The sequence below is a fragment of the Hylobates moloch genome, unplaced genomic scaffold (genome assembly GCF_009828535.3).
Source record: "Hylobates moloch isolate HMO894 unplaced genomic scaffold, HMol_V3 SCAFFOLD_3, whole genome shotgun sequence".
NCBI classification, from domain to species: domain Eukaryota; kingdom Metazoa; phylum Chordata; class Mammalia; order Primates; family Hylobatidae; genus Hylobates; species Hylobates moloch.
Window position 1 is genome coordinate 56,977,690 of NW_026652278.1, and position 15,268 is coordinate 56,992,957.

At 36.9% G+C, this 15,268-nt stretch overlaps 1 protein-coding gene across 5 annotated transcripts in view; it reads left to right on the top strand.

Moving 5' to 3' along the window:
- CABCOCO1 (ciliary associated calcium binding coiled-coil 1) overlaps positions 1–15,268 on the top strand; it is a 105,996-nt gene that overhangs the window by 42,276 nt on the left and 48,452 nt on the right. Inside the window, exon 6 of one of the 5 annotated variants that reach the window (XM_058436279.1) lies at positions 14,544–14,685. The exons of the other annotated variants lie outside the window; for them this stretch is intronic. Within the exon in view, the coding sequence (XP_058292262.1) occupies positions 14,544–14,645 (102 nt within the window). The 3' untranslated portion in view covers positions 14,646–14,685. Of the gene's footprint in view, positions 1–14,543; positions 14,686–15,268 lie in introns of those variants that run through there. 5 annotated transcript variants of the gene reach the window in all.

The following is a 15,268-nucleotide window of genomic DNA, read 5'->3' on the forward strand; positions in this document are numbered from 1 at the left end:
GCCTGAACCACTAGTGACCACAGCAGAAGTGGCAAGTTTAACTGATGAATATGGAGTTTCATAGCTCCCAGAGCACTGACTTTGGACTAAGAAGAATTTAGATGGGAGATGCAACCTACTTTCCCTTATTTCAAGATTTGTGTGCCTGGTACATACAGTATAGTGTAAATGTACAAAGACTTGTGAGGAGACACACACACACACACACACACACGCACACTCTAAACAGCGGGAGCACCAAAGAGGTAGATCATCCATTATTCAAGGAATTTTTTTCGTCCCTATTCAATACACAGTAACTTAAATAATGAGGGACTTTCATATAAAAAATAAAGTATTTTAGATGGGAAAAAAAGACACAATATAAGCTAACAAATGAACCCAGTTATTTTGCTTCATTTAAAGAGCAGAAATCTGACTTGAATGATCTTTTCCTCAGTAATAAGCAAAATACATTAAATAAATATAACATACTAATATTCATGACCTGGAGCAACTCATGTTTTTTCTATGAAAACTTTTCTGACTTCTGTAGACGATGCTGACTCCTCCCTCCTGTAGACCACCACTGATTTGAACTAAGCACTGTGCTTTTTGGTATCAGTTTATATGTAATCTGACTTTAGCTGGGCTGCTTTCAAGCCTGCCTCTACTTTCTCTCTCTCTCTCTTTCTCTCTGTCTCTCTCTCTCGCTCTCTCTCTCTCTCTCTCACACACACACACACACACGCACACACACACATATGCACGCACATAAACTCCTGCTGCCCACTACGCTCAGTTGATTCCTAGGAGCTTGAAGGAAATAGTGACTCTTTTCTATGTATCTTTAGCTTTCTTTGAAAGCTCAGCCCAAAGATGATACGTAGGGCATCACACAGAGACCTGGATAGTCTCCTAAGTTTTCTGTTGGTTTTAAAAATATGTGCAAAGGTCAGGCACAGTGACTCACGCCTGTAATCACAGCACTTTGGGAGGCCAAGGTGGGCAGATAGAACACTTGAGCCCAGTAGTTCGAGACCAGCCTGGCCAACATGGTGAAACCCCCCGTCTCTATTAAAAATCCAAAAAAACAATTAGCTGGGCATGGTGGCGGGCACCTGCAATCCCAGCTACTCAGGAGGCTGAGTCAGGAGAATTGCTTGAACTTGGGAGGTAGAGGTTGCAGTGAGCTGAGATAGTGCCATTGCCTTCCAGCCTGGGTGACAGAGTGAAACCCTGTCTAAAAATATATGTATATATATGCCCAAATTCTTCCAAATATTCTAGAACTTAATTTCTTTCCCATTGAAAGTGGGCTAGGCTTAGTGCCTTTCTTCTAGTGAATACAATATGGCAGAAATGGCAAAATACCACTTCTAAGATGAGGCTATAAAAAACCTGTGGCTTCTATCTCGGTTCCTCTCCTGATCTCTCTCTTGCACTGGTGATGCTGGTTGCTATGCTCTAAGGACACTTGGCAGCATCTGGAGACTTCCACAAGGCCAGAGCCTGAGGCCCACCTACAGATGCCTGAGTGAGCTTGGAAGTAGATCCTCCTCTAATTGATCCCTGAGATGAACGCAGGCCTGATTCACAGCTTGAGTGAAATATCATGAAAGACCCTGAGCAAGTACCACATAGCTAAACTGCGCTCAGATCCCTGACCCACAGAATTGTGTATTTCTAAATATTTGCTGTTTTAAGTGCCCAGGCTTGGGGTAATTTGTTACATAGCAATGGATAACTAATACATTTCCCATTCATAACAGCAGCTGAAATCTCTCTCTTTTGCCCCGTATTTCAATCATCCCCAAAATGCTTCTTTTTTTTTTTTCATTTTCTCCTCCCCTGTGTGTGGCTGCTTCTTGCACAACCCACTCTAGCCTCCTGTTATTGCTCTTCAGTCTCAGAAAAGCCCCCTTGGATTTCTGGTTAAAAAAAAAAACAAAACAGTTCTCCATGAATGGCTTGTCTCCCAAACCATTGTACATAATAGGTGCTTAATAAATATCTGTTCATAGTATAAGCAAACTTCAAATTCTTTTGACTTGTGCAAACAAAATTTATTCATTTGAAAAATATTTTCTTAACAATGAGACTAAAGTTATGGAGAGAGGTGCTTCAGTGTTTGAAGCTAAGTCTTTTGTGAGCAAGACTTGCTACTGATAACTCTAAAACCTTATCTGGTACCTGAGCCAGACAGACATTGGACTCCCTGTACTCTTTGGCTTCTGGAACAGGAAGAAGCATACATTTTAATTTCACATGATCAAAGCTGCTGTACAGTTAAAGCTCAGCAAGTACTTTCTACTCAGGAACAATTCTGGGTTGAAGATCATTGTCTTCTAAATGCATTTCCAGGTCAGTGTCTGTTGCCACCTGATTATCAAGGTATTTATTGAACAAATGCAGTATGCCTACCAGCATTCCCAGTACTCTGGAGACTTTCTGTCAGTCAGTAAGTTCCTGTACAAATATTACTTTTACTGCTGTCATGTGAAACTGGCTAGCAAAACAAACACAGTTTCAAAATGCTCAGAGCCTAGCAAGAGAAACAGACATTAATTTAGTAAACCCACAGGCAGATAATTACAAACCAAGTACTGTAAAGGAAAAAATAGAGGTTACTCTAAAGAGGTATATTAGAGAGCTTCTTATAATCAGTGGATCAAGGAAGGCTTCTCTGAGTTAGTGATCTTTGTGAAGAGATCTAGGCATAACATGTTAACTAGGCAAACGTGTAGGGCAAAGGGAAGTGGAGTTAGTTAAGCATTTACTGTATGCTAGGCACTAAGCACTTTAAATATTGCACACACATAATCTTCACAACAACCATAGAGAGTGAATACCTCTTCAACCATATTTTTAAAACATGAAATCTATGACTAATGTCCACAAGCTTAACTACTGTCCCAGGCTTCCTCCGCAAAGACTTGAGTTAATCCTTAAAAGTATCAAAGACAACCATGAATGAAAAGAGACTGTTTAGATCATTTTTCAGTTAAGCAGCATGTGATATTACCTACAGAAATTTCAACAGTTAAAACCCAAACAAAATAGAACACAGTTTGAATTATTACCTTCCAAACATGCACTCTAAAAGAATAAAGGATGATATAAATAATAGTGTAATGAAGTTATTTTAAATTATTCTTTTACAACCCTTTCCATTTCTTTATACTTTCCACCTAAGAACCCCATGATGTTCTTTTTATATAATAAATACTGCTAACCAAATATATATGTTTCAGTTTATGTGCAGTTTATGAAAACGAACACTGTACCGTGTATTAAATTATAGTCAAAATTGAGAAAAGAGAAGGGAACGCAGTTCATTATTCTTTGTTAAATAATGAATGTTTGTGAAATAATATGATCATTAAATGCAAATGAGTATAACTCTGATATAAATGTAAATTTTTCAAAACTTGAAATGTTCCTTAAGATAAACTCTTTGGCTGAATTCTGAATATTTAATTGTTCCGCTTTCACAAAATGAATGCAGTCACCTATTCAACATAATTAGTTATCTAGGGAAAAACAATTATAATTGAACATAGCTGCTTCCCAAATGCATTTTAAATAACATAAACAGTCCTATGTTAAATATTTGGCCCGCTGCTTGGATATCTTGTATTTGCCTCTCCAGACACCTTTTTCTACCCTACATTGTGCCTCAGAATGCTAGTGTTATGGAAACCATCCAGAGGCTCCTTTGCTTCCTGGGCTTCTATCTATGCTGGCAGGGTGCCTGGGTGGGAGAAAGCGTGAGGCTGGGGTGGTTTCCTTCCCAGCTCCCTCCCCATTGAATCACTACATGTTGGGTGCATCCTTCACACATTATAGTTTCTGTCCTGTCTATGCAGCTCTTCTCCCTGTATTCTGGAAACTCTTCCTTCCTCTTTCCCAATCACCCGAGGGATAATAACAGAGATAGGGTGCTGTGCCATCCCCGTTACTTTCCCTCAAACCAGCCTGCACCTTTGTATAAAGTCCTTTTATTAAACCCTCCTCAATGACCCATTTTCAGTGCACTATTTTCTCTTAGAACCCTAACTCTGTAGTAATTGATACCAGGAGTGGCCTCAGGAAACTGACCCTCAAATGAGATTCTGAATTGGGTTGTTCACGTATGTGCGTGGTGTCCAGAAAACTTACTGGGCAGGAGTAGGTGTAGGGAGAAATTGGGATGCAACACTGAGGAACATGACTGAGCATTGACTGTAAGGATAGCCATCAGAAGATAATTAAATAGCAAGTTAGGCAGGCGAATGTGCTGATGTGAGTGCACTCAGGATTTGGGACTTGAGAATGTGGGTCCAGCACCCAGGAGTGGCATTAAGAGTCTGCTAGGCTGCTAGGCTTGCCATACAGTCAATTAGGTTGTTGTGGCAGAACTTCCCTGGCAGGATGCAAAGAAAAGAAAGGATTCTGATAGTTCAGGGAGATGAAATAATGTACTATCTGTTTAGCCATTTTCTACTTATCATCCCTGTGAATGTCCAGAGGATACACTCCTCTTATCTGGGCATTCGGGAATCCCTTATTGGGAAGGTTTTCATCATCACTGACCACCCCAGTGGTGGCTATTCTCAGTAGGCTGACTCCTAATCAGAGGCGTGAGATGCTTTGAACAATGTTTGGGATGAAGAGCATGCTAAAGGAACAGTCCACACTCACCATTCTAATGACAAGCTTATATGTTTTTAATCACAAAATGAATCTTCAGTATTAGTGAGTAAAACATGTTGCAATGGAAATTTTTTTTAAAGAAATCTCCTGAAAATATACACTGCTAACTAATCTTGAATGAATGTACTCTGTATAATTGACACAAAAAAGTGTGGAGAATTATTTCAAGTTTTGCACAAGGTAAAAACAGAAGCTGATACATGAGCTTGGTTCAAAGGTAAGCCCCCCACCACAAGTAGTTGGATTACCATTAACGATTTTCTTAATCTCTATGAAGTTCGATTCTTCATCTGCAAAATAAGGGGACTAATATCTGTCTCCCATGGTTGTGCGGATAAACAAGACAGGGCCTGGCATAGGACAGCATCTCAACTAACAGGGCAAAGTAAGTTTGCCTTGGGCATTCCTCTCTCATTGGCATTTGCAATCTATTACTACATCTTATACTGTAACCTTGAGGTCAGGCTCCACAACTACTTATTTTACATCCCTCATGCCCAGCACATAGACAGATCCTAACTAGTGAGGTGATTGAATGAATTCATGAATGTGTTGTTGTGAGGATGCAATGGAAGTGGTCACTTTAAGGTGTACCTTTCTTTCCTTCCCTCTATTGGTGTTTACATTTCACCTCTTCATTTGTTGCCTTTATAGTCAAGGACAATTTACTTAACTGCAGGTTTGTGGTAGGTTCCTCCTCATTAAAATTGAGATGACATCTCTCTCTTGTCCATTCGGGCTGCTATAACAAAAATGTCATAAACTGGATGGCTCATAAGCAACAAGAATTTATTTCTTACAATTCTAGAGACTGGTAAATCCAAGATAAGGCACCAGCAGATTTCTAGTGTCTAGAGAAGACTTGCTCTCTGCTTTATAAGGAGTGCCTTCTTACTGTGTCCTCACTTGGGGGAAGGGGTGAACAAACTCCCTTTGGCTTCTTTCATAGGGCATTAATTCCCTTTATGAGGGTGGAGCCATCGTGACCTAATTGCCTCCCAAAGGCCACCCCTCTTAACACCATACATTGGGGACTAAGTTTCAACATATCAATGTTGGGGAGATGGGAACATTCAGACCATAGCAACCTACTATCCTAGTAGCAGTGCTGTGAAATAAATTAGATAACAGTTTAAATACCTACAAAATAGGGCATATTCCATAAATTTTATTTTCCTTTCTTTTGTCCAATTTGTATTTCAAGGACTCAACACATTATAGACACTGAAATAAATGTTGTCCATGATGGACCACGCATAAACTTCTAATTTGGAAAGTTTATACACTGTTCATTTCTTAAAAAAAAAAAACTCCCAAATATCAGATTACAGCCCATGGGATTGCAAAATATTTTTATGCCTTTTATGGTTAAAATGCTCTAAGAATTTGGAAGAAGTCCTACTTCTGAAAGTTATTTCAATAAATCCAAAATGAATAGATGTGGAAAATATTTAACATTCAACAGTTAATTTTGAATAAGAGAGATATGTAGTTGATTTTATCCCTTTTATTTCTACAAACCATAAGAAGAAACAGTTTGGACAGGTTCCTCAAAAGAGGTTCCCCAAATCCTTTTTAATGGGATACATCAACTCAAGTGTCACCCAAAGATTATTCCTAACAAATGTACATATTGTTTGACTTTGCTTGGAATAAACAAAAAACTTAAAATTAGATTATTGCTTAGAAACAGAGCCATTAAATTAAAATAAGGCCAGACATTTGGAACTAAGTCAGCTTAAGAGAGTCACCTTTCATTAAAATATGGCTACCATGTTTGGATTGTTTTATTAGCTTTATGCCATAGCCATAAAAATTCAGTTAAAATTTCACTAGTAAGTGCCTAGTGCCTTCACACAAATTCACAAAATCAGTGCCTTTAAACAAATTCGTTTTTCATACTAAAAGAAATGCCAATAACCACTAAATCACTAAAACTAAAAGACAAAAAAGTGGAAATTTTTTTTTAAAGTCATTTAAATCGCTATTGGCCTGACTTACTTGTCCCCTTCAAATTAAAAAAAAAAAATGTATATATATCGACAACAACTCAATGCTGCTTCCCCTCATTTCTCTCATTTTTCGTAGGGTTCCAGCACTGTATCACTATTTGAAATGTAACTAATTTAAACTTATTTAGCAAAAGAAGCTTTATTTATAGCCTTATTTGTGCTGAGCAGCTTTTCAAAAAACACATTTTTCAGATTAATGGAAATGTTTGTGGTAACATTAGCTCTACTTGCCATTCCAAAACTATAAAATGAATTAAGAGGGGGAACGACTTGAATTAAAGCATGAGTGACTTCATAAAAATAAACACTTTACGTAATTTGTAAATTTAAATTTTTGTTACCTCAAAATGTAGGCAGAATGATTGATAAACATAATGCATTTATTTGCCAAAAACAAGAATAAATTTGCCTGATTACTGATAAAAATTATTTTAAATTATTTTTCCAGTGAGTTTTTTGTGTGTGTATCACTGATGGAAACATTTTATTCTGTGCCACAGATTCTCATTTCCACATACAGTTTTGTGACTGGAGACTTGACATGCTGAATTAATGTGTGTGTGTGAGTGTGTGTGTGTGTGTGTGTGTGTGTGTGTGTGTGTGTGTGTAGAGATATAAATATAGAGATAATGATAGAGACATCATTATAATAGCTTCTTTAGGGAGCTCTTAGAGTTAACTGGAGAAACCCTAAGTTTCACTGAACACAGTTTGAATCCTAAAGTAGTTGTGATGCTCTTTATATTCTCCGAATATACTGTAAACACAAAAATATTCCACTTTTTAAAATAGTGGAAATATGTTAACAATAAGGCATAAAATTTACAACTAATTTTATCTTTCAAATATGAAAAATGCTTCATCCAAAAACTACTGATGCTAGTTCACCTGGTTTCAGCTCTGATGGACTGTCTTGTAAGAAACCATGCTGTAATCAAGAATACATAGAAAAGTGGATAATTTTTTAAAAGTAAGTTTGAAGGCATTGGCATTGGAGGTTTTCCAAGGTAGTCAGGATTTAAGAGGCCACAATCCTAGAGAGAAGCAAAGATTTTTGAAGTGAACCCAATATTTGTGTTGCTCTTCCTGTAGGGGAATCAAAACTCTGAATATGAGTATGTCAAGGTGGCCAGGATCAAGAGGACAAGATTACAGGAAGAAGACGGGTACACAGAAGTGAACCTGATACTCTGTGACAGCTTTTCACTCCAGGCATTTGCTGATTCTTAAGCCAGGTGGTCAAATGACCCAAATGTATACTACAAACCCGAAATCAATCACCAAAAACAAACAAAAACTTATAGCTAAAAAGCAAGCAGAAGGGATGGCATTAAATACAAAAGTACTCAATACAAAAGAAGGCAGAAAAAGAGAACGAAGGAATTATAGGACAAATAGAAACAAATGGTCAAGATGGTAGATTTAAACCGAACTAAATCAGTTATCACACTAAAAAGAAATGTATGCCTAACCATATAAATTATCACATTAAACATAACACCCCTTGTGAAAAGAAAAAAGGTAAAGATGATCAGATTGCCAATTGTATCACCCACTATATAATCCCTACAAGAATAAGGACATAAACAGTTTGCAAGTGGGGAAATTATGGAAAATATGTATACCATGTTAACAGCAATCATAAAAAGCAGGATTGGTTTTATAAGTATCAGACTCAATAGCTGTCAAAGCAAAGAATATGACCAGTGAGAAAGAAGGTGATTTCCTAATAAAAAAGGCATCAAATTATCAAGAGGACATAACAATCCTAAATGTTTGTATACTTAACAGAGATTGAAAATATATGAAACAAAGGCCAATAGACCTGCAAGGAAAATAGACACGTTTACTCTTATAATGGTAAATGTCAACACTCTCTTTTAACAATTAATAAAGACAAAGTTAGTAAAAATATACACAATTTGAACAAGACTATCAAATAATTTGACATCGACATTTATATAAGGAGAACAACAGAAAACATTCATTTTAAGTGCACAAAAAATATTTACAAGTTAGTTCATATTCTACACCATAAAACAAGTCTAAATTAATTTCAAAAGATTCAAATCATACAAAGTATGCTTTCTGATCAAAATTGAATTTTAGAAGCCAGTAACAGAAAATCCCAAATATGTACAGACTAAATACATAGTTCTCCATAACCCATGGATAAAAGAAGAAATAAAAAAGGAATTTAAAAAGCATTTTGAATGGGATGAAAATGAAAGCACAAAATATCAAAATTTGTGATATTTCTGATCAAAATTGAATTTTAGAAGTCAGTAACAGAAAATCCCAAATATGTACAGACTAAATATACAGTTCTCCATAACCCATGGAAAAAAGAAGAAATAGAAAAGGAATTTAAAAAGCATTTTGAATGGGATGAAAATGAAAGCACAAAATATCAAAATTTGTGCTATTGTGAATAGTGCTGCAATAAACATACGTGTGCATGATTTATAATCCTTTGGTTATATACCTAGTAATGGGATTGCTGGGTCAAATGATATTTCTGGTTCTAGATCCTTGAGGAATCGCCACACTGTCTTCCACAATGTTTGAACTAGTTTACACTCCCACCAACAGTGTAAAAGCGTTCCTATTTCTCCACATCCTCCACAGCATCTGTTGTTTCCTGACTTTTTAATGATTACCATTCTAACTGGTGTGAGATGGTTTCTCATCGTGGTTTTGATTTGCATTTCTCTGATGACCAGTGATGATGAGCATTTTTTCACATGTCTGTTGGCTGCATAGATGTCTTCTTTTCAGAAGTGTCTGTTCATATGCCTTTGTTTTTGATGGGGTTGTTTTTTTCTTGTAAATTTGTTTGAGTTCTTTGTAGATTCTGGATATTAGCCCTTTGGCAGATGGATAGATTACAAAAATTTTCTCCCATTCTGTAGGTTGCCTGTTCACTCTGATGGTAGTTTCTTTTGCCATGCAGAAGCTCTTTAGTTTAATTAGATTCCATTTGTCTATTTTGGCTTTTGTTGCCATTGCTTTTGGTGTTTTAGTCGTGAAGTCCTTGCCCATGCCTATGTCCTGAATGGTATTGCCTAGGTTTTCATCTAGGGTTTTTATGGTTTTAGATCTAACGTTTAAGTCTTTAATCCATCTTGAATTAATTTTTGTATAACGTGTAATTAAGGAATTTAGTTTCAGCTTTCTACATATGGCTAGCCAGTTTTCCCAGCACCATTTATTAAATAGGGAATCCTTTCCCCATTTCTTGTTTTTGTCAGGTTTGTCAAAGAACCGATGGTTGTAGATGTGTGGTGTTATTTCTGAGGCCTCTCTTCTGTTCCATTGGTCTATATCTCTGTTTTCGTACCAGTACCATACTGTTTTGGTTACTGTAGCCCTTGTAGTATAGTTTGAAATCAGGTAGCATGATGCCTTCAGCTTTGTTCTTTTTGCTTAGGATTGCCTTGGCAATGCGGGCTCTTTTTTGGTTCCATATGAACTTTAAAGTAGCTTTTTCCAATTCTATGAAGAAAGTCATTGGTAGCTTGATGGGGATGGCATTGAATCTATAAATTACCTTGGGCAGTATGGCCATTTTCACGATATTGATTCCTCCTATCCATGGGCATGGAATGTTCTTCCATTTGTTTGTATCCTCTTTTATTTCATTGAGCAGTGGTTTGTAGTTCTCCGTGAAGAGGTCCGTCACATCCCTTGTAAGTTGGATTCCTAGGTGTTTTATTCTCTTTGTAGCAATTGTGAATGGGAGTTCACTCATGATTTGTCTCTCTGTTTGTCTGTTATTCGTGTATAAGAATGCTTGTGATTGATTTTTGCACGTTGATTTTGTATCCTGAGACTTTGCTGAAGTTACTTATCAGCTTAGGTAGATTTTGGGCTGAGACAACGGGGTTTTCTAAACAACAATCATGTCAACTGCAAACAGGGACAATTTGACTTCCTCTTTTCCTAATTGAATACCCTTTATTTATTTTTCTTGCCTGATTACTCCGGCCAGAACTTCCAACACTACGTTGAATAGGAATGGTGAGAGAGGGCATCCTTGTCTTGTGCTGGTTTTCAAAGGGAATGCTTCCAGTTATTGCCCATTCAGTATGATATTGGCTGTGGGTTTGTCATAAATAGCTCTTATTATTTTGAGATACGTTCCATCAATACCTAGTTTATTGAGAGTTTTTAGCGTGAGGGCTGTTGAATTTTGTCAAAGTCCTTTTCTGCATCTATTGAGATAATCATGTGGCTTTTGTCATTGGTTCTGTTTATGTGATGGATTATATTTATTAATTTGCATATGTGGAACCAGCCTTGCATCCCAGGGATGAAGCCAACCTGATCGTGGTGGATAAGCTTTTTGATGAGCTGCTAGATTCAGTTTGCCAGTATTTTATTGAGGATTTTTGCATCGGTGTTCTTCAGAGATATTGGTCTACAATTCTCTTTTTTTTGTTGTGTCTCTGCCAGGCTTTGGTATCAGGATGATGTTGGCCTCATAAAATGAGTTAGGGAGGATTCCCTCTTTTTCTATTGATTGGAATAGTTTCAGAAGGAATGGTACCAGCTCCTCTTAGTACCTTTGGTAGAATTTGGCTGTGAATCCATCTTGTCCTGGACTTTTTTTGGTTGGTAGGCTGCTAATTACTGCCTCAATTTCAGAGCCTATTATTGGTCTATTCAGAGATTCAACTTCTTCCTGGTTTAGTATTGGGAGGGTCTATGTGTCCAGGAATTTGTCCATTTCTTGTAGATTTTCTAGTTTATTTGCATAGAGGTGTTTATAATATTCTCTGATGGTAGTTTGTATTTCTGTGGGATTGGTGTTGATATCCCCTTCATCATTTTTTATTGTGTCTATTTGATTCTTCTCTCTTTTCTTCTTTATTAGTCTTGCTAGCGGTCTATCAATTTTGTTGATCTTTTCAAAAAACCAGCTCCTGGATTCACTGATTTTTTGAAGGGTTTTTTTGTGTATCTATCTCTTTTTTTTTTTTTTTGAGACAGAGTCTCGCTCTGTCGCCCAGGCTGGAGTGCAGTGGCACGATCTCGGCTCACTGCAAGCTCTGCCTCCTGGGTTCACGCCATTCTCCTGCCTCAGCCTCTCCGAGTGGCTGGGACAACAGGCGCCCGCCACCACGCCCAGCTAATTTTTTGTATTTTTAGTAGAGACGGGGTTTCACCGTGGTCTCGATCTCCTGACCTTGTGATCTGCCCGCCTCGGCCTCCCAAAGTGCCGGGATTATAGGCGTGAGCCACCGCGCCCGGCCCGTATCTATCTCTTTCAGTCCTGCTCTGATCTTAGTTATTTCTTGCCTTCTGCTAGCTTTTGAATTTGTTTATTCTTGCTTCTCTAGTTATTTCAATTGTGATGTTAGGGTGTCGATTTTAGATCTTTCCTGCTTTCTCTTGTGGGCATTTAGTGCTATAAATTTCCCTCTACATACTGCTTTGTATGTGTCCTAGAGATTCTGGTACGTTGTGTCTTTGTTCTCACAGGTTTCAAAGAACATTTTTATTTCTGCTTTCATTTCGTTATTTACCCTGTAGTCATTCAGGAGCAAGTTGTTCAGTTTCCATGTAGTTGTGCACTTTTGAGTGAGTTTCCTAATCCTAAGTTCTAATTTGATTGCACTGTGGTCTGAGAGACAGTTCGCTGTTATTTTCGTTCTTTTACATTTGCTGAGGAGTGTTTTACTTCCAATTATGTGGTCAATTTTAGAATAAGTGTGATGTGGTGCTGAGAAGAATGTATATTCTGTTGATTTGGGGTGGAGAGTTCTGTAGATGTCTATTAGGTCTGCTTGGTGCAGAGCTGAGTTCAAGTACTGGATATCCTTGTAAACCTTCTGTCTCGTTGATCTGTCTAATATTGACAGTGGGGTGTTAAAGTGTCCCATTATTATTGTGTGGGAGTCCAAGTCTCTTTGTAGGTCTCTAAGGACTTGCTTTATGAATCTGGGTGCTACTGTATTGGGTGCATATATATTTAGGATAGTTAGCTCTTCTTGTTGAATTGATCCCTTTACCATTATGTAATGGCCTTCTTTGTCTCTTTTAATCTTTGTTGGTTTAAAATCTGTTTTATCAGAGATTAGGCTTGCAACCCTGCTTTTTTTTTTGCTTCCCATTTGCTTGGTAGATCTTCCTCCATCCCTTTATTTTGAGCCTATGTGCATCTTTGCATGTGAGATGCATCTCCTGAATACAGCACACTGATGAGTCTTGATTCTTTATCCAATTTGCCAGTCTGTCTTTTAATTGGGGCATTTAACCCATTTACATTTAAGGTTAATATTGTTATGTGTGAATTTGATCCTGTCATTATGATGTTAGCTGGTTATTTTGCTCGTTAATTAATGCAGTTTCTTCATAGCATCGATGGTCTTTACAATTTGGCATGTTTTTGCAGTGGCTGGTACCGGTTGTTTCTTTCCGTGTTTAGTGCTTCCTTCAGGAGCTCTTGTAAGGCAGGCCTGGTGGTGACAAAATCTCTCAGCGTTTGCTTGTCTGTAAAGGATTTTATTTCTCCTTCACGTATGAAGCTTAGTTTGGCTGGATATGAAATTCTGGGTTGAAAATTCTTTTCTTTAAGAATGTTGAATGTTGGCCCCCACTCTCTTCTGGCTTGTAGGGTTTCTGCCAAGAGATCCACTGTTAGTCTGATAGACTTCCCTTTGTGGGTAACTCGACCTTTATCTCTGGCTGCCCTTAACATTTTTTCCTTCATTTCAACTTCGGTGAATCTGACAATTGTGTTTCTTGGGGTTGCTTTTCTTGAGAAGTATCTTTGTGGAATTAAAATAAATGGAATTAAATTATAATATTCAAAAAATTTTCCACAAGCAAACTTCCCAGGCTAAATTGCTTCATATTTAAGATGATATAAAATTATAAGAAGTTTTCCTATAATTTTTTTAATATTCAATATATTTTTTCTATATTTCCTATAATGCCAAAACATGACAAGGATATTCATTGTAAGAAAGGAAAATTACTGACATATCTTCATTATTAACACACAAATTAAATTTTAGGGTATCCTAAAGGTGAGGGTCGCAACAGGGAGAAAGCGGAAGCTGCCAGTCCTCTTAGAAGTCAGGCTCAGAACTGGCACAGTGTCACTTCAGTCTTGTTGCGTTGGTTAAAGCAGCCACAGAGTCAGCTAGGACACAAGGGGAGCAGAAATAAACCCCATCTTTCAATGGGGAGAGTGACAGGAAATTTGCAGGCACCCACAATTCATCACATCTTCCCACCTCTCTGAAATTTATGATTGTCCAAAACCAGCTCTATCACCAAAGTTCATTTCAAATCCTCTCTCTTGTATGAATTATTAACCCCTAAACTGAAAATAGCTCTTCCATTTTCCCCTGTGAACTCTCATTTTTATCTCTACCTTTCTTGGGGCACTTTTAACTTTCAATCTTGAATTATTTATGTAAGTCTTATATCCTCTACATTTTAAATAACATTTATTTCTAGTTACTGAAATAAGAAATTCATACTGTAGAAAATTGTCAAGATTCATTTCTGAATAATACCTCTCTCAAACTGCTTTGTAAATATGAGATGCTTGATAAACATTTAATAAGTGAAGATTGTAATAAAATCCAAACTTTCTAATAGGTCAATACTAGGTATTTCTGAGATTGTTTGGCTTGCGACTTTCTTCTGTATACTAATCATATATTTTTAAATACAGATAGGCAAAAATCAAACTAAATAATAATTGTGTGTATTTTACAAGACTCACGTTGGGGAGAAAAAAAGAAAAGAAAAAGAAAATAGTGTAATAGCGAACACTTACTGAATTCTTAGCTATGTGTCAGGCACAATTCTAAAAACTTCATCCTTCTAACATCTTGCAAGGTTTTGAAGAAAAGGAAAAAATTACCAAGGAATGCAAAACAAAGGAAACAAAAGAGGCAAAAAAAATTATCCTATAGACCTGAAGAGCTCCAAAACATCTGAAATGCTGACATAAGTTGGCTACATGGTGAGGGAAGCCGGCTTCTAAGAACATACACAGGAAAGAACTTTGGAAGAAAGGGCACTTTTCCTCTGACTTAATCTATTCTTTTCGTATTTAATGGAGTACTATTTTATGAATTCTTATTTTTGAAAATAAATACATCAATTTTCTGGCGATTGGAACTTTGAGGTCTTTAAATTACCTTCATTTTTAATATAATGTTAACATCTTTAACTGCCAGGAAAAGAAAAGCCTAATAATGACTTAGTTTTTAAAAATTGTGCTGTACCTAGAGATCCACAACTACGAGACAAAATTAAACAAATTTCTGATACTTTTATTTAACAACCAAAAAGTATTGCATGTTCAGTACTATGCTTTATAATAGTGGAAAAACAAAAAAGGAGGGTAATATGGTACCAGACATCAGAGAATTATGCAATCTATTTGAAAAGATAAAATTAAATATTTAGGAAATTAACAGGAAAGCTTTAGTTTTAAAAACAAGATACAGATCAGGAAAGGGAGGAATCACTTCGGAATATAACAGCAAAATAAACTTTTGTTGGAAGTGTTGGGAATTGAGGTGGGCCTTCAGAGAAGGGCAGAATTTAGAAAGGTT